Source organism: Pelodiscus sinensis, chromosome 30 (assembly GCF_052426305.1).
Source record: "Pelodiscus sinensis isolate ZL-2025 chromosome 30, ASM5242630v1, whole genome shotgun sequence".
Classification (NCBI taxonomy): Eukaryota; Metazoa; Chordata; order Testudines; family Trionychidae; genus Pelodiscus; species Pelodiscus sinensis.
Window position 1 is genome coordinate 11,073,018 of NC_143081.1, and position 19,483 is coordinate 11,092,500.

General features: G+C 52.0%; 1 protein-coding gene across 1 annotated transcript; it reads right to left on the bottom strand.

Annotated features, from left to right (window-relative positions):
• Positions 1–12,627: 12,627 nt before the first annotated feature.
• LOC102445022 (olfactory receptor 6F1-like) lies at positions 12,628–13,548 on the bottom strand. Its single transcript, XM_075912113.2, has one exon. The coding sequence runs from the start codon at positions 13,546–13,548 to the stop codon at positions 12,628–12,630; it is 921 nt and encodes a 306-aa protein (XP_075768228.2).
• Positions 13,549–19,483: the final 5,935 nt, after the last annotated feature.

Below are 19,483 nucleotides of genomic sequence, written 5' to 3' on the forward strand. Positions count from 1 at the left end.
CTCGTGAAACCAGGTTTACCTGTGCCGATGAAGAAAGGCTTCTTTGTCGGCGCATCGCGTCCAGACTGCCCCGATCTGCCGACAAACAGCTGATCGGCAGATCGGGGCAGCCATTTAAATTTAAATGAAGCCGCGATTATTTTAATCGCGGCTTCATTTCCCTCTTCCGATCTGGCTAATCTACATGCCTCCATCGAAGGAGGCATGTAGTCTAGACACACCCCTAGTGAAATAGTTTTTCCTAATATCCAACTTGGACCTCTCCCATCACAACTTGACACCATTGCTCCTTGTTCTGCCATCTGTCACTACTGAGAACAGCCTCTCTCCATCCTCTTTGGAACCCCCCTTTAGGAAGTTCAAGGCTGCTCTCAAATCCCCCCTCACTCTTCGCTTCTGCAGACTAAAGCAGAACCAACTCCCTCAGCCTCTCCTCATAGGTCATATGTTCCAGCCCCCTAATCATTTTGGTTGCCCTCCGCTGGACCCTCTCCAATGCGTTCGCATCCTTTTTGTAGTGGGGGGGCCCAGAACTGGACACAATACTCCAGATGTGGCCTCACCAGAGCCGAATACAGGGATCTGCTGGCAATGCTCCTCCTAATGCAACCTAATATGCCATTAGCCTTCTTGGCCACAAGACTCATATCCAGCTTCTCATCCACAGTAACCCCCAGGTCCTTTTCTGCAGAACTACTACATAGCTAGTTGCTCCCCAGCCTGTAACAATGCTTGGGATTCTTCCATCCCAAGGGCAGGACTCTGCACTTGTCCTCATCAGATTTCGTGTGGATGGTTCAAGCTTTCCCCACGGCCTCCCCACCACCCTCGCCTTTCACTTCCTCCTGCTGCTACACATTCTTTAAAATTCCACTGGCTGCCGATTGAGAACTTTAGGTACCTCAACCGCATTGCAAATCTCTTCCTGGGCCACCTAATTCTCACTGAACATCTGCAGCACTAGGGCTGATAAATGCTGGATTAAAGTGAGAATGTGTAAGGAGAGGCTGAGGGATTTGGGCTTGTTTCGTCTGCAGAAGAGAAGAGCGAGGGGGGATTTGAGAGCAGCCTGCAGCTTCCTGAAGGGAGGTTCCAAAGAGGATGGAGAGAGGCTGTTCTCAGTGGGGGCAGATGGCAGAATGAGGAGCAATGGGCTCACATTGCAGTGGGGGAGGTCTGGGTTGGATATGAGGAAGAACTCTTTCTCTAGGTGGGTGGGGAAGCGCTGGGATGGGTTCCCGAGGGAGGGGGTGGAATCTCCATCCCTAGAGGTGTTTAAGTCCTATCTTGCCCTGGCTGGGATGGTTGATTCAGGGTTGGTCCTGCTTTGGGCAGGGGGTTGGACTCAGTGACTCCTGAGGTTTCTGCCACCCCTGGGATTCTATGGTTCTGTATGGAATCTAGGGAGCTTGCGAATGTGCCTAGGTTTGAGTCCCTCCTACTAATCAGCAAGAGCCGGGACATGAACATAGCTCTGCCATGACCCTCGTGTTGGCTGTGGTGGGAATGTCTCTTGCTCTCCTGCATTTTCTGCCAAAAGTTTGGAAGGTCTCATGTTCTTTCCATATTGGAGTAAAGTTTCAAATATTCCTTCTCCCGCCCCAGAATCCTAGTTTTCCAGCTAATCCAGCCTCGCCCCTCCAGCCTGGCCAGAAGGCAGGTGAGGGAACAAGATAAGTGCAAACGGCTCAGCTAACAAGACACAGCACAGATAGATTCATAGACTCATAGACTTTAAGGTCAGAAGGAACCATTATGATCATCTAGTCTGACCCCCTGCACAGTGCAGGCCACAGAATCTCACCCACCCCTCCTAGAATAATCCTCTCACCTATAGCTCAGATATTGAAGCCTTCAAATACTTTGAAGGCCCCAAGATGCAGAGAATCCTCCAGCTGTGATCTGTACCCCATGCTAAAGAGGAAGGCGAAAAACCTCCAGGGTCTCTGCCAGTCTACCCTGGAGGAAAATTCCTTCCCGACCCCAAATCAGCTAAACCCTGAGCATGTGGGCAAGACTCACCAGCCAGACACCCAGAAAGTTCTCTATAGTAACTCCTATCATCCCTCCATTGACCTATTTACCACTGAAAATGAATGATCAATTAGTTACCAAGATCATATTATCTCATCAACCCATCCCCTCATCATAGAATCATAGAACTGGAAGAGACCTCAGAAAGTCATCAAGTCCAGCCCCCTGCTCTAGGCAGGACCAATCCCATCTAAATCAACCCGGCCAGGGCTTTGTCAAGCAGAGACTTAAACACCTTTAGGGATGGAGATTCCACTACTTCCCTAGGTAACCCATCCCAGTGCTTCCCCACCCTCCTAGTGAAATAGTTTTTCCTAATATCCAACTTGGACCTATCCCACCACAACTTGACACCATTGCTCCTTGTTCTGCCATCTGTCACTACTGAGAACAGCCTCTCTCCATCCTCTTTGGAACCTCCCTTCAGGAAGTTGAAGGCTGCTCTCAAATCCCCCCTCACTGTTCACTTCTGCAGACTAAACAGACCCAACTCCCTCAGCCTCTCCTTGTAGGTCATATGCTCCAGCCCCTGAATCATTTTGGTTGCCCTCCGCTGGGCCCTCTCCAATGCGTACACATCCTTTTTGTAGTAGGGGGCCCAGAACTGGACACAATACTCCAGATGTGGCCTCATCAAAGCCGAACAAAGGGGAATAATGACATCTCTGGATCTGCTGGCAATGCTCCTCTTAATGCAACCTAATATGCCATTAGCCTTCTTGGCTACAAGGGCACACTGTTGACTCATATCCAGCCTCTCATCCACTGTCCAGATAAAGCTGTCCAACCCACAAAGCAGTGTGCAAAGAGGGGCTGGGATCCTACAGTACATCGCTAAAGGTGCATGGGGATCTATCTATCTATCTATCTATCTATCTATCTATCTATCTATCTATCTATCTATCTATCTATCTATCTATCTATCTATCTATCTATCTATCTCCCACAGCCCCTGTATCCCAGTTGGCTGTATTAGTTAGGTGATGTAGAAAATGCTCTTTCTTTTTGTTCAGTGTCGACTTTAGACAATGATGAAATAGAGCGATGAGACGGACTCGGTATATCTCGTTCAGCACGAATCTGCTGACTCCTACTTGGGGCTAACTGAATGGCAGTTTCCACATCGCTCACTGTACCAAGCGAGGCAGAACTCGGTCTCCGTGCACTGCTTCGCGCTGCAGTGACTAACCAGAACCACGAGCCAGGTGCAGCCTGACTTACCCCGTCCTCTTGGAGACCTTGGTAACACAAACTCCCGTCTCTGCCCGTCGTTTCCTGGCTGGGTGACACCCCAGAGCATGGCCGCTGGCCGCTGGTGCGCTGGACAGCGGAATATCTCCCCGCACCCCCCGCAAAGGGCTATCGCACCCCTGGCTCACGCCTACATCCAGGCCACTTGGCACCCCTGTAGGCGAGCGGAGGGCTTTAAACTACGTGTCGGTCCCTGCAATTGCGAGCCTCACCCCACCGCCCGAGCGGTGCAGAATCGCCCGTGTGAACGGGACTCTGCCTTTCAAAACGCGGAGACACGGGCCAAGGCGGAAGCTTGTCCCGTCTCTTTCCGACGGCCTCGCCCTACCTACCGCGCTAAGGAGCCGCAGGGTGCGCGAGGAGGCTTGTTTTGTGCTCCGGCCCCAGGAGAGCTGCGCTCCGCAGACGGGCACAGACGCCCCTCGCCGGTGGAACCGATGCAGCTGGGGACCAGCAGCCTCCTTACGCTTTGGTGCGTCACTTGCGCTCCCCCCAGACCTCAGCTCCCCCAGCTGCGAGATCATGGCAAGTTGAACGCTGGACCCGGCCCCTCGCGGGCGCCGGCAGAGCGGGGCAGGGGAAGCCAGCGCGGAGAATTGTACCGGCCTCACAGAACCAAGGAGCGAGTCTCACATGCCTGGCCCGATCCCTAGCGCCTGATCTTTACCCAGTGGCATGGGGCCCGTGTCTCGCCGCCTGGGAGGGGGGGAGCGAGCCGCGCTGTGAACATGAAACCGTGAGAACCCCGATGGAAAGACCTGGGGGCTTGTACCTGAGCAGCTGCAGTGATTTTCAAAATCCCATTGGGCACCAATCTGTCTGTTTAGCTACCTGAGCAAATCTGGCCCGTTGGAGGTTACGCTCAGTAGAGGTTCAGCAAAACATAGAAATCAGCTTTGTAATGGTGTTAGGTGCCAGTCTGAAACTTTAGGGAACTGGCCTTAGGCATCTTTGAAATTTGTACCCCAATATCTATCTATCTATCTATCTATCTATCTATCTATCTATCTATCTATCTATCTATCTATCTATCTATCTATCTATCCCCATACACCCCCTCTATCTATCTATCTATCTATCTATCTATCTATCTATCTATCTATCTATCCCCGCCCACCCCATCTATCTATCTATCTATCTATCTATCTATCTATCTATCTATCTATCTATCTATCTATCTATCTATCCCTGCCCACCCCCTCTATCTATCTATCTATCTATCTATCTATCTATCTATCTATCTATCTATCTATCTATCTATCCCCATACACCCCCTCTATCTATCTATCTATCTATCTATCTATCTATCTATCTATCTATCTATCCCTGCCCACCCCCTCTATCTATCTATCTATCTATCTATCTATCTATCTATCTATCTATCCCCACACACCCCATCTATCTATCTATCTATCTATCTATCTATCTATCTATCTATCTATCTATCTATCTATCTATCTATCTATCTATCCCCACACACCCCATCTATCTATCTATCTATCTATCTATCTATCTATCTATCTATCTATCTATCTATCTCAGGGTATGTCTACACTACCACCCTAGTTCAAAGTAGGGTGGTATTGTAGACATACCCTCAGAGTTTGTGTCTGTTTGTCTGTGAGTCCATCCATCTGTCTGCGAATCAGTTTGTCCAAGACCTCCTCCTAAATGGTAAGAGTTGGGGCCACCATAGTTGAGATGCAGCTTCCTCTTCTCCTATCTTGAGGCAAGGTCTGGCTGGGTTGTGCCAGGACAATGGGCAGTGCCCAGAATGGGACTGATGTCCATACCCTGGAAAGGGAGGGGCTGATAGGAGGGCCAGCCATGCTGCAGAGTAACCCAGCTGCACAAGCAGGGGAGTGGCCAGCTGGTTTGGAGCTTCACATGGCTGTAGATAAGTACCCTTCTCACCCGAAACTGTGGTGGATAAGGGGGAAGTCCCTCACCCCCTTAGTTCCCCTGCTGCAGCCCCCTCCCATCCAGAACCACCTCCAGTGCCTGGAAGAGCAGCTTGGCTCCAACCTAGGAGAAATCTCGCCCCCCACTAAACGAGTAGCTGGGCCAGGAACCACAGTCCAGCCTTTCCTCAGGAGAAGTCCTCCCCCCCCCCCCCACAAGTCTCCTGGAGTCCTGCCCCGCAACCAACTGTCAGACAAGCGGAGGCTGCTGGAGGCCCTTGGAGCCCCCCCAACAAATAACTTAGAGGCTGGGGGGGAGCAGCTGGATCCCAGAGCCCCCCAACAAATAATTCAGAGGCAGGGGGAGGGGGACAGCTGGATCCCAGAGCCGGTCCCCAGAGCCCTCACAACCAGGGTGGGGGGCACAGCTGGAGGAAGGGGCCAGGCTGGATGCCAGGAAGGGGGCAGCTGGAGTCTTGGGCTGGTCTCCACAGCCCCCCAGTAGGTGCCGCAGCTGGAGCAGTGCAAACCTGGCCACCGTGGGTGACTACGGTGAGCTCCCCTCCCCTTTCCCTTAGTCCTGTACACAACAAAACCTGTGCCCTCAGCCCCCAGCCCTGTGTCCTGACTTCTGCACCCCACCCCATGCGCTGAGAACCCCCCACCAAACCTTGTGTCCTCAGCCCCTCCACCTCTGCCCTTACTCCTGCACCCTCATCCCCTGCCCTGAGCCCCTCAGGCCTCCCAACCCTCTGACCTGGCCTCTGAATAAGGAAAAGCTGTTCACTTATTTCCATGACATAAGAACTAGGGGTGCCCAAATGAAATGAATAAGCAGCAGGTTTAAAAGAAACAAAAGTCAGTTTTTCTTCATACAGCACACAGTTGACCTGTGGAACTCCTTGCCATAAGATGTTGTGAAGACCAGGACTTTAAGGATACGTCTAGACTACAGGGTTTTGTCGACAGATACTGTCAACAAAGCTTCTGTCGACAAAGAGCGTCTAGACTACATCCAGTTCTGTCGACAAGCAAGCTGCTTTGTTGACATAACAGTGTGGACGCAAAGGGCAGTGTAGATGCAATAATGTCTTCTATCGACAGAACTCTGTCAACAAAAGGCGTTATTCCTCATAGAATGAGGTTTACATACATCGACAAAACTGCTGAGTTTTGTCGACGTTGTGTCAACATAACTCAAAGGCAGTGTGGACGCAGGTATAGTTTTGTCGACAAAGGTCCACTTTTGTCGACAAAACCCTGTAGTCTAGACACACCCTGTCAGAAAGAACTAGATAAATTCAAGGAGGATAGGTCCATCAAGAGGATAGGTACTTAGAGGCTAGGGAAAGCCCATCCTGGCTAATGTTTGTCAGAGGCTGGAAATGGATGACAGGGGAGAGATCACTTGATGATTACCTGTTTGTGCTCAGCCCCTCTGGGGGACCTGGAATTGGCTGCTGTTGTCAGACAGGAAACTGGGCCTTTGGTCTGACCAATATGGCTGAAAGCATTGTGTGAGGACACAGCAGTACTCTCCAAACGGAGACTTCCCTGCCCTTGAGGAAGCAAATCTCGTAGTGCGTTCATGTTTTCAGAACACCTGCTTTGACAATACACACAACCTCCCAGCTCACCTAGAGACCCCAGGCAAGGATCCCCTGAGCCAATGGCCCATAGACATAATGCCCAGTGCAACACATTCTTCACCCAACCTCCGCAGGGGCCGACGTGCACTGAGGTTCTTAGCAAGAGCTCAGTGACCACGGGAAGAAGTCCTGTGCCCTGGGATTTTCAAGGAAATCTAAGGAAGATTTACAACAGGTATTAGGCACTGAAAGATGCAGACAGACACTTACTCAGGCTACGTCTACGCAGCAGTGTTGAAAAACTGGCGTTACTCCCAGATAACATGGTCCGCATCCACACGGCTATTTCGACATAATGTTGAAATAATGGGGAGCTGGAGGAGTGCTTACTCTGACTCCTGTAACCCTCAGTTCACGAGGAGTGAGGGCAGTGGGGGGAGTGCGCTCTACTCGGACAGCGCCAAAAGCTGAGTTCAGTTATTCCAACTTCATCTGTGCAATTGACATAGCTCGGCTTTAGCCCTGCTGTATAGATGAGTTACTGGGCAACACAATGGCATGCCTGGGATCCTGCTGGACACACACATCCTCTCTGGGGTGGGGGGCATGGAGTGCCACATGCACTACGGGGCCACGCCTGCCCTTGCGAGACAGCAGTCGCATCCGTGCACGTCGCTGCGAGCCGCCCCTGTGCATGCAGCCCCCAGGAAGCCCCTGCTCCCAGATCCTCTGCCACCCCCGAGGGAACCCCCTGAGGCCACTTCCCTGGGGTGCTTGTCTGTGGGGGGGGGAAGCAGGCAGCCCGTTCCTCTGAACCGCAGCCTATTGCTCACTGCTCACAGGAGGGCATGGCCTCGGGACAGGGTCTGACGGGAGGACTGACTCCCCCTCCATCTATGTGCTCTCCACAGCCGGACCAGCTGGGAGTGAGGGGCCAGCCAGTCCCCCGCTGCCACCTGCCACAGGCCGGGGGACAGAGGCGGGCCCGGCTCCGGGAACAGCTCCTTCGGTGCCACGTGACCGCCACTGAGGAGATGCAGCCGACGTGGACGGGGAAGGTCCGCTCAGGCCAGGAGTGGCGCCAGCATGGCTGGGGATAATACACTGAGCTCTGCGATCGCTTTAGCAAGCTCATGGCCAGCATGGGGGCTCACATGGCCCATGCTGCTTCCCCTGCCTCCCCTCCTGGCTCCCCTGCCACCCCCATGCTCCCCTGCTGGCCACCCAATGAACCCATGCCCCCCCTCCTGACCACCTCCCTGTTCTCTCTGCACCCACCCAGCCAATAGGCCAACGAGGCCCCCCCACCCAAGTTGGCACCGGCAGCCCCTGGGAAACACAACCCCCCCCAGGTCAGAGCCCCTCCCTCTACCCACCTTTCATTCCTGTTAAATAAAACAAGTTTTGTTTGGTTTCAAGATAGGGTTCTTTATTGGAAAGTGAGGGAAGGGGGGAAGGGAGGGGTTGAGGTGGGGGAAGGGATGTGGCCGCAAGGCAGGGTCCCCTTGGTAGGAGGCCCCGGGGGACAGTTACGGGGATACCTGCGAGAACCTCTCCCACAGGGCCTCCCAGATGAGCACCCTGGCCTGGTGGGCCTGCCAGACGGCAGCTTTCCAGAGCTGCTCATGCGCACAGCCCACTTGGCCGGTGTCTGCACCCCATCTCAGGAGGAAGGCCTCCCCCTTCCTCTCCACAATGTTGTGGAGGACACAACTAGGGTGGCCAGGTGTCTGGTTTTGAACTGGACAGTCCAGTATTTGAGCTTTCTGTTCGGGAAACAAATTGAGGAAATAGAAGTGAGCAAACAGAACTGTTTGGTATTTCCTCAATAAGATGGAATGTCGATTGTGATGTCATGTCAAGTGTGTCCGGTATTTTTGTTGAAACCATCTGGCAACCCTCGGCACAACATGCTGAGACCACCTTGGGGATGCTGTGCTCCGCCACGTCAAGGCGGGTCAGCAGGCAATGGAACCGCAACCTTCTGATGGCCGAAAGTGCGCTCGGCTTGGTTCCTGGCCCAGTTCCGGTGGGCATTAAATTGTTCCCTGCTGGGGTCCAGGTGGCCCGTGTAGGGCTTCATAAGCCAGGGCCTGCGGGGGTAGGCTGCATCCCCCACGATGCACAGTGGCATCTGCACATCCCCAGTGGCGAATTTCTAGTAGGGAAAGAATGTGTCCAGCTCCAGCCTGTGGTGCAGGCTGGAGTTTCTAAAGATGCTGGCGTTGTGAGCCCTGCCCGACCACCCCCCAAAAAGTTGCCCTCCCTGTTGATGGAGCGGGCTGCTCGATGGACAGGTGCTCGGATGGGGATGTGTGTCCCATCGATGGCTCCCCTGCAATTGGGGAACCCCAGGGCAGTGAATCAGGCCACAGTGGCATCCGGGTCTCCCATTTGGATGACCCTCTTCAGCAGGAGGACACAGAGAAACACCGAAAACAGAGGTTGAGAAGGAGGGGGAGCCTGGGCCCTTGTGAGGTGCCTGCCCCCTCCCATGCCCTCTTCCCCCGAATCCCCCTGGAGCCCTATCCGAGTCTGCCCTCCCCCCATAAGCAGGGCTGTGTGAGGGTGGGACGGCACAACCCCCTGGAGGATGGGGCTTCCTCCCACCCCCACTCGACCCACCACAGCCAGGACTGTCTCCCCCCCACCCTGTGCAGGGACTGCAGCCCCAGGCGACCGCCCCAACGGTGGACTTGCCCACACCAAACTGGTTGCCCAGTGACCGGTAGCTGTCCAGGGTGGTGCGCTCCCAGAAGGTGCTGGCGACTCTCTTCTGCAGGGGAATAGTGGCCACAAGTGGGTGTCGTGTCTCTGGAGTGCGGGTGGAGCCAGGCGCACAGCTCCATGAATGTCTCCTTCCTCATCCGGAAGTTGTGGAGCCACTGCTGGTCGTCCCAGTGCTCCATCCCCAGCCCGTCCCACCCATCAGAACTGATGTCCAGCCTCCAGAACTGCCTCTCCACGGTGGGCTGTGGGTCCAGCAGTGAAGCTGCCGCACCCCGGGAGAGGGACTCTGCAGTGTTGTCATTGTGGCGCTCCTGGACTATGTCTACATTGGTGCGATCTTGCGTGAAAGCGGCCGCTTTTGTGCCAAAATTTGTTGCCTGTCTACACTGGCAAGAACACTGACGTTCTAATGTGTGAAATCAGGGCTTCTTGCGCAAGAACTAGGATGCTCCCGCTCAGGAATAAGCCCTTTTGTGCAACTCTTCTTGCGCAAGAGGCCGGTGTAGACAGGCAACGTGAATTTCTTGCGCAACAAAGCCCAATGGTTAAAATGGCCAGTAGAGCTTTCGTGAGAAAGAGAGCGTCTACACTGGCACAGATGCTCTTGCGCCAAAGCACATCTCTTGTGCAAAGGCACATGCCAGTGTAGACACTCTCTTCTGGAAGAGTTTTTGCACAAGAACTCTTCCACAAAAGAGTTCTTGTGCAAAATCATGCCAGTGTAGACGTAGCCTTGCAGTGTGGACGTATTCTTGTGCAAGAACTTTCTGTGGAAAATCTCTTCCTCAAAAAGTTCTTGTGCAAGAAGACTGCAGTGTAGATGTAGCCTAAGGGAGCCTGCCTGGGAATAATTTCAAGGCTTCCCTGTAGAATAGTTGCTTTGTTCTGCCTCAGTCCAGGGGATTGGATCTGAGGACTTCTCATAGCCCCCTCCAACCATGCTTTTGATGAGCTCTGTTCCCTCGTCTGTGCTCCTGCCCAAAGAAATAGATCACACAGAGAACTCTTCTCTACTTCAAAATAAGCTATTTTGGAGTATTTCTTCCAGAATAGCTTATTCTGAAATAAGCATGCAGTGTAGACGTACTCTCTGGCTGCGTCTAGACTGGCAAGTTTTTCCGCAAAATCATCTGCTTTTGTGGAAAAACTTGCCAGCTGTCTACACTGGCCGCTTGAATTTCCGCAAGAACACTGACGATCTCATGTAAGATCATCAGTTTTCTTGCGGAAATACTGTGCTGCTCCCATTTGGGGAAAAGCCCTCTTGCGCAAATCATTTGCGCAAGAGGGCCAGTGTAGACAGCACAGGACTGTTTTGCGCAAAAAAGCCCCGATGTATAAAATGGCGATCGGGGCTTTTTTGCACAAAACCGTTTCTAGATTGGCCACGGACGCTTTTCCGCAAAAAGTGCTTTTGCGGAAAAGCATCCGTGCCAATCTAGACGCGCTTTTCCGAAAATACTTTTAACGGAATACTTTTCTGTTAAAAGCATTTCCAGAAAATCATGCTAGTGTAGACGTAGCCTCTGAGTTAGGAAAACTTCCAATCTGTCAGGGTGGTGAAGCACTTGAATAAGTTTCCTAGGGGGGGTTGTGGAATCTTCATCACTGGAGATATTGAAGAGCAGGTTGGACAGACACCTGTCAGGCGTGGTCTAGATGATCCTTGGTTCTGCTGTGAGAGGAGGAGACTGGACTTGACCTCTCTGGGTCCCTTCCAGTTCTAGTGTTCTATGATTTTATGATCCTCTTTTCCTCTCTCCTCCTCCAAAGTTCACTGAAAGAGTTTTATGGACTTCAGTTTTGTTTATGAACCTTTAAGCTGCCTCCTAGCAAATCACCATCCATTAGAACTGAATGAGCCCAGCTCACCAAATGCTCCAAATTATGATTGTGACCATAGATTCAAATTCTAATTCACAGTTTAACTGGACTCTTTATACAACTGTTTATCACTTTTCACCTATAAACAAGGTTTTGTTCACACAAATATTGTCAGATTTTTTTCTGTACCTCTACCTGGAAAGCATGAGCATTCATGGGTAAACCAGTAAGAATGATATTTATTATTCATCATGACAGCTGGGCAATTATTTAATAAGAAGAAAAAGGGATTCTTTTTTAAAAATGACAATTTTTATGAAGAACTGCCGATTTTGAGATTTTTTTAAATCTTTTTTTAATGACACTGTGTTTTGGTCAACGTTTTTATGGAAAACTTTATATATAAAAACCATTACTAATTTTTTGTGTGTGCACTTACTGAAATTTAGAGCAAACAACATAAAAACCTAGCATCCTTAAAAGTGGAAATTTTGAAATTCATCACTAATTGAAAACAATTGCCAAATTTGTTCATGAGTCTCTGTTTTTCATTCTGTTGTTTAATTCAGCTATTGAATCAGGGACTAGACATAACATCATGTGACTCACCCAAGCAATCATACATCATGGGCAATAAAAACTGGGGTTAATAAAATTTAAGTTTTGCAACAGCACCCACAGTTTTCTGAGACCTTGATCCTGCAGATGTTTTGTGCACAAGTTTATCGGCCTTAGAGTGAATAGTCCTGCTGAAGTCAGCTGGACTGCTCAAAATAGTGAAAGGCAGCACATCAGTAATAACATCAAGATGGGGGCCTAAATTGCATTGCTAAAGCCAGCATCTATGTAGGCACTGAATAAAAGCCCATTTAGTTTAATTGCAAAATGTTCATTTATTGAGTCCAATGGGCTCTGGAGGAGACGGCTAGATAGTGTCTCAGGACCAGGCATTGAAAACAATGTCCCTTCTGAAAGGTGCAGATATGAGCTGAATGGAAAATTTCCAACAGTCAAGCAGGACAGAGGCCTCACTCCCATTGAAACGTACAGGATTTTGGCAGGTAAACTTCTGCAGTGCTTTTGAAAATCCCTCTGGGCACGTATCTCCTTCATTAGGCACCTCAGCAATCCTGGCCCTTAACATCTTCCATCCCATAGACTTTGGATAAAATGTAGGGACTTAGAAGGCAGGTTTTTAATTTTATGTCAATGTTTAGGTGCCTCTTAGACTTTCAGAGGCAGAGGCAAGAGGATCCCAGGCTGAAAATCAGACCAGGAAGATCTTCGCCACTGAAAAGTCACATCCGGCGGAATGTCTTCCACAGAGCCTCCTTCACCTCTTTATTTCTCAGCGTGTAAATGAAGGGGTTTAACAGCGGTGTCACCACGGTGTTGAAAATGCTGGCGACCTTGTTCATCTCCACGAAGTTCTCCTTGGAAGGCCGGACGTAGAGGAAGATGGTGGAGCTGTACCAGATGATCACGACCGTGAGGTGGGCCGAGCAGGTGGAAAAGGCCCTTTGGCGGCCTTGGGCCGAGGGGATCCTCAGGATGGTGGAGATGATGTAAACGTAGGAGACCAGGGTGATGGAGCAGGAGCCCAGGATGACGATGATGGCGATGATGAAAGCTGTTGTCTCAATGACAGAGGTGTCGGTGCAGGAGAGGATGATGAAGGAATCGAAGCTGCAGAAGAAATGGTTGATGACGTTGGAGCCGCAGAAGGACAGCCGCGTTAGCAGAGACACCGGGATAGAAATAGCCAGGAAGCCAGAGAGCCAGGACCCCCCGGCCAGCAGAGCGGACAGGCTGGTGTTCATGAGGGTGCTGTAGCGCAGCGGGTAGCAGATGGCCAGATAGCGGTCGTAGGCCATGGCAGATAAAAGGATTTGCTCGGTGCAGCCCAGGGAGAACATGAAGTACATCTGCAGGATGCAGCTAGAGAAGGAGATGGTTCTGCTCTTGCCCATGAAGATCGCGATGGTCTTAGGGACGCCCACAGTGGTGTACCAGATCTCCAGGAAGGAGAGGTTGCAGAGGAAGAAGTACATGGGGGTGTGGAGCTGGGGCTGAATCCTCACCAAGATGATGATGGAGACATTCCCAAGGACAGTCAGAATGTAGATCAGGGAAAACAGGACAACCAGGTAGGTCTGGAAATTCCCGGTGCCGGGAAAGCCCAGGAAGATGAACTCCGACTGGCTGGTTTGGTTTTCCATTGCTGGACTCGTCCTGAAGCCCATCTGCCAAGACAAGAGACATTGGCGACAGCAGGCGGGGAGTAGCCCCAAACGCCCTGCTTGAACCACTCAGCCGCAAGTGCTGGAACAGCTCCTCCACTGCCGCTCCTGGCCAAGGACCAAGCACCGTCTAGACCATCCCTGACAGGCGTCTGCCTAACCTGCTCTCACCTATCTCCAGGGGTGGAGTTTCCACAACCCCCAGGCAGCCACCGGAGACGTACTCTGGTAGTGGGGAAAAGCTCTGGCAACTCCCTCCTGCCCCAGCTTTCCCCACATCCTTCCCACTGCCCGTGCCTTTCACTTCCTCCTGGCGCTAAGCCCTGCAGTGCTGGCTGCAGACTCCTCTTCAGTGCCTAGCCGCTTACCCCCAGCACGCCACAGCCGCTGCCGGGAAATGTCGATGTAGCTCTAGGGCCTTCCCGGCCCAGGTGGCTGCTCATGGACCTGCCAGCTGCACAAACCCAGTTGCTAGTAGGAACTCTGCTGCAAAACAATACTGGCCTTGTTTCCACACGCAGGCCCTTTCTAAGCCTCCGACAAGGCTGAGTCTGCTGGGCAACATCGGCAGGCCTAGGAGACTGATTTCTTTTGAAGGATGTTCAGCTTAGGGGCTTTGCACTCTTCAAAATCCCACTGGCTGCCGATTGAGAACTTTAGGTACCTCAACCCCATTGCAAATCGCTCCCTGGGCTGCCTAATTCTCACTGAACATCTGCAGCACTTGGGCTGATAAATGCTGGATTAAAGTGAGAACGTACAAGGAGAGGCTGAGGGATTTGGGCTTGTTTCATCTGCAGAGGAGAAGAGTGAGGGGGGATTTGAGAGCAGCCTGCAACTTCCTGAAGGGGGGTTGCACAGAGGACGGAGAGAGGCTGTTCTCAGTGGGGGCAGATAACAGAGCAAGGAGCAATGAGCTCACGTTGCAGCGGGGGAGGTCAGGGCTGGATGTGAGGAAGAACTATTTCCCTAAGAGGGTGGGGAAGTGCTGGGATGGGTTCCCCAGGGAGGTGGTGGAATCTCCATCCCTAGTGGGCTGTGTCTACACTGGCTGCTTGAATTTCCACAGGAACACTGACTTCCTACTGTGTGAAATCAGTGCTTCTTGAGGAAATACTATGCCGCTCCCGTTCGGGCAAAAGTCCTTTTGCACAAAGCTTTTCCGCAAAAGGGCCAGTGTAGACATCTCAGAATTGGTTTGTGCAAATAAGCTCTGATCGTGAAAATGGTGACCAGGGCTTTTTTGAGGAAAAGCGCATCTAGATTGGCACGGACGCTTTTCCACAAAAAGTGCTTTTGCGGAAAAGCGTCCGTACCAATCTAGATGTTCTTTTCTGCAAATGCTTTTAACAGAAAACTTAAAGTTCAAAGTATTTCTGGAAACTCATGCCAATCTAGACGGAGCCTAACATTGTAGCTAGGGAGCTTGTGAATGTTCCTAGGTTTGAGTCCCTCCTCCTAATCAGCCAGAGCTGGGACATGAACTTAGCTTTGCCACAACGCTGGTGTCGGCTAACAGCAACCCCCTGTTGTGCAAATGTGTCTTGCTCTTCTGTATTGTCTGTCAAAAGTTTGGATGGTCTCATGTTCTTTCCATATTGGAGCAAAGTTTGAAATATCCCCCCTCCCGCCCCAGAATACTAGTTACACAGCTAATCCAGCCTCGCCCCTCCAGCCTGGTCTGAAGGCAGGTGAGGGAACAAGATAAGTGCAAACCGCTCAGCTAACAATACACAGCATGGGTGGAGCTGTCCAACCCACAAAGCAGTGTGCAAAGCAGTGCTGGGAACCTACAGTACATCGCTAAAGGTGTATGGGGATCTATCTATCTATCTATCTATCTATCTATCTATCTATCTATCTATCTATCTATCTATCTATCTATCTATCTATCTATCTATCTATCTATCTATCTATCTATCTATCTATCTATCTATCCCCACACCCCTCTATCTATCTATCTATCTATCTATCTATCTATCTATCTATCTATCTATCTATCTATCTATCTATCTATCTATCTATCTATCTATCTATCTATCTATCTATCTATCTATCTATCTATCTATCTATCTATCTATCTATCTATCCCCACACCCCTCTATCTATCTATCTATCTATCTATCTATCTATCTATCTATCTATCTATCTATCTATCTATCTATCTATCTATCTATCTATCTATCTATCTATCTATCTATCTATCTATCTCCCACAGCCCCTGTATCCCAGTTGGCTGTATTAGTTAGGTGATGTAGAAAATGCTCTTTCTTTTTGTTCAGTGTCGACTTTAGACAATGATGAAATAGAGCGATGAGACGGACTCGGTATATGTCTTTCAGCACGAATCTGCTGACTCCTACTTGAGGCTAACTGAATGGCAGTTTCCACATCGCTCACTGTACCAAGCGAGGCAGAACTCGGTCTCCGTGCACTGCTTCACGCTGCAGTGACTAACCAGAACCACGAGCCAGGTGCAGCCTGACTTACCCCGTCCTCTTGGAGACCTTGGTAACACAAACTCCCGTCTCTGCCCGTCGTTTCCTGGCTGGGTGACACCCCAGAGCATGGCCGCCGGCCGCTGGTGCGCTGGACAGCGGAATATCTCCCCGCACCCCCCGCAAAGGGCTATCGCACCCCTGGCTCACGCCTACATCCAGGCCACTTGGCACCCCTGTAGGCGAGCGGAGGGCTTTAAACTACGTGTCGGTCCCTGCAATTGCGAGCCTCACCCCACCGCCCGAGCGGTGCAGAATCGCCCGTGTGAACGGGACTCTGCCTTTCAAAACGCGGAGACACGGGCCAAGGCGGAAGCTTGTCCCGTCTCTTTCCGACGGCCTCGCCCTGCCTACCGCGCTAAGGAGCCGCAGGGTGCGCGAGGAGGCTTGTTTTGTACTCCGGCCCCAGGAGAGCTGCGCTCCGCAGACGGGCACAGACGCCCCTCGCCGGTGGAACCGATGCAGCTGGGGACCAGCAGCCTCCTTACGCTTTGGTGCGTCACTTGCGCTCCCCCCAGACCTCAGCTCCCCCAGCTGCGAGATCATGGCAAGTTGAACGCTGGACCCGGCCCCTCGCGGGCGCCGGCAGAGCGGGGCAGGGGAAGCCAGCGCGGAGAATTGTACCGGCCTCACAGAACCAAGGAGCGTGTCTCACATGCCTGGCCCGATCCCTAGCGCCTGATCTGCTACCCAGTGGCATGGGGCCCGTGTCTCGCCGCCTGTGAACATGAAACCGTGAGAACCCCGATGGAAAGACCTGGGGGCTTGTACCTGAGCAGCCGTGCTAATGAGCCACTGGACAAGGGGGAAGCCCCCCACCTCCTTGGCTCCCCTGCTGCAGCCCCCTCCTCCCCAGAACCACCTCCAGTACCCGGCAGTGCAACTCAGCTCCCACCCCGGAGAAGGGCCCCCCCCAAAAGAGAGGCTGGAGCCAGGAACCACGGCCCAGGCTCTCCTTAGAAGTGTCCCCCCCCACCAAAGTCCCCTGGAGTCCTGCCCCCCAACCTACTGTCGGACAAGGGGAGGCTGCTGGAGGCCTGGGCCAGCCCTTTGAGCCCCCTCCAACAAATAATTTAGAGGCAGGGGGAGGGGGACAGCTGGATCCCAGAGCCGGTCCCTAGAGCCCCCACAACCAGGGTGGGAGTCACAGCTGGAGGAAGGGGCCCAGGCTGGATGCCGGGGGGGGGGGGAGCTGGAGCCTTGGGCTGGTCTCCACAGCCCCCCAGTAGGTGCCACAGCTGGAGCAGCCCCAACCTGGCCACCGTGGGTGACTATGGTGAGCTCCCCTCCCCCGGGCTCCCAGCCCCTTTCCCTGAGCCCTGTACACAGCAAAACCTGTGCCCTCAGCCCCCAGCCCTGTGTCCTGACTTCTGCACCCCACCCCATGCGCTGAGACCCCCCCACCAAACCTTGTGCCCTCAGCCCCTCCACCTCTGCCCTTACTCCAGCACCTCAGCCCCTGCCCTGAGCTCCCCTGGCCTCCCAACCCTCTGACCTGGCCTCTGAATAAGGAGAAGCTGTTCACTTATTTCCATTATATAAGAACTAGGGGTCCCCAAAAGAAATGAATAGGCAGCAGGTTTAAAAGAAACAAAAGGCAGTTTTTTCTTCATGCAGCGTGGTCGACCTGTGGAACTCCTTGCCATAAGATGTTGTGAAAACCAAGACTTTAACAATGTTCAAGAAAGATCTAGATACATTCAAGGAGGATAAGTCCATCAGTACTTAGAGGCTAGGGAAAGCATTCCTGTCCATCCTGGCTAATGCTCGTCAGAGGCTGGAAATGGGTGACAGGGGAGGGATCACTTGATGATTACCTGTTTCTGTTCACGCCCTCTGGGGCACCTGGCATGGCCACTGTCAATTGGCTACCAGTGGTCTGGCAAACAAGGCTGCTTAAAGCTTTCCCCCCTCCACCCCTTCCTCTCGCTCCCCAGCCCTTAGTCTAAAGCTTTCCCTGTCAGGAAAATCAAAACCAAATGAAGTAATGAGGGTGGTGGTGGGGGGGTGTCACCCATGGGACATTGTTGCACATTTTGTGGGGCCATCTGGTGGGGAAAGTTGGCCACCCCACCAATGTCCATGGGATACGTCCCTCTCTGGTTGTCTCGGGGCCCCTCGGGAAGCTGTGTCCGAACCTTTAGGCTGCTCTCTGCAGTGCTGGAGCTGTGGGCTGCTGGCCTGCACCCAAACAAGCTAATTCCTTGTCTTTAAATCGCTCCAGCACAGAACCCTCGAATCTCCGGCTGCGCAGAGACCTCAGGAGTCATGGAGCCCAGCGCCCTGCCCAAAGCAGGACCCACCCCAACTCAATCATCCCAGCCAGGGCTTTGTCAAGCCAGGACTTAAGCACCTCCACCTCCCCAGGGAACCCATCCCAGCGCTTCCCCACCCTGCTAGGGAAATAGTTTTCCCAAAGAGCCAACCTAGACATCTCCCACTGCAACATGAGCCCATTGCTCCTTGTTCTGCCTCTGTCCCCACTGTGAACAGCCTCTCTCCAGCCTCTTTGGAGCACCCTGCAGAAAGTTGAAGGCTGCTATGAAATCCCCCCTCACTCTTCTCTTCTGTGGACTAAATAAGCCCAAATCCCCCAGCCTTTCCTCGTAGATCATGTGCTCAAGCCCCCTAATCATTTTGGTCGCCCTCCACTGGACCCTCTCCAGTTTTCCTGCATTAATGACAAATAAGGAGTAATTTCACTTTGGTGATGCAAATCAGTTTGAATGGAAAATAAAAGAAAAAGAGTGGGCATAAGACGGTATGGTTGGAAAAATGACTGCACCTTTTTCAGTGACAGGACAGGTGACAAAGTCTAGGTACCTGGGAGTGATGGATTTCTTTGGTTTATGTGTTAAAGCAGCTTTTTACATGTGTGCAGGAGTGCTCACATCTTACTATGGGGTGTATAAATGTCTGAATTTGTATGTATGAGCCTCTCTGTGTGTGGATCTAGATGGGTGTCCCTGCAGACGCGTGCCTGTAGTGTATGTGTGTGGAGGAGGAGGGATCTTCAGTTGGGGTGTATGGATGTGTGTAGGCGCCTGTGTGTTCGCCTCTCTGTGTCGCTACAGATGCTTTTGAGGGTGTCTTCATCTGCTTTGTGTACCTGGCATGTGTGTGTGCAGGTGCATGGCAGGGAATGAGCCCTCAGTGAACGCTTGTGTGGGAGTGTATTTGATGGCAGTGTGTGTGTGTGTTGCTTTGCTGTGTTATGGACACAGTTCAGGGTCTCTATAGGTCCTCAGCTGGTTCAAATTAACATTGCTCCTCTGAAGCCAACTGAGTTTCACCCATTTACATCAGCCGAGATTTGGCTGGAAGATGCGCGTTCCTCCCTGGTACTGCTGGTATCCAGGCATGGCTGATGGCTGATGTTAAATGCGCCACTGCCCAATAGATCAACGGGAGCCCAT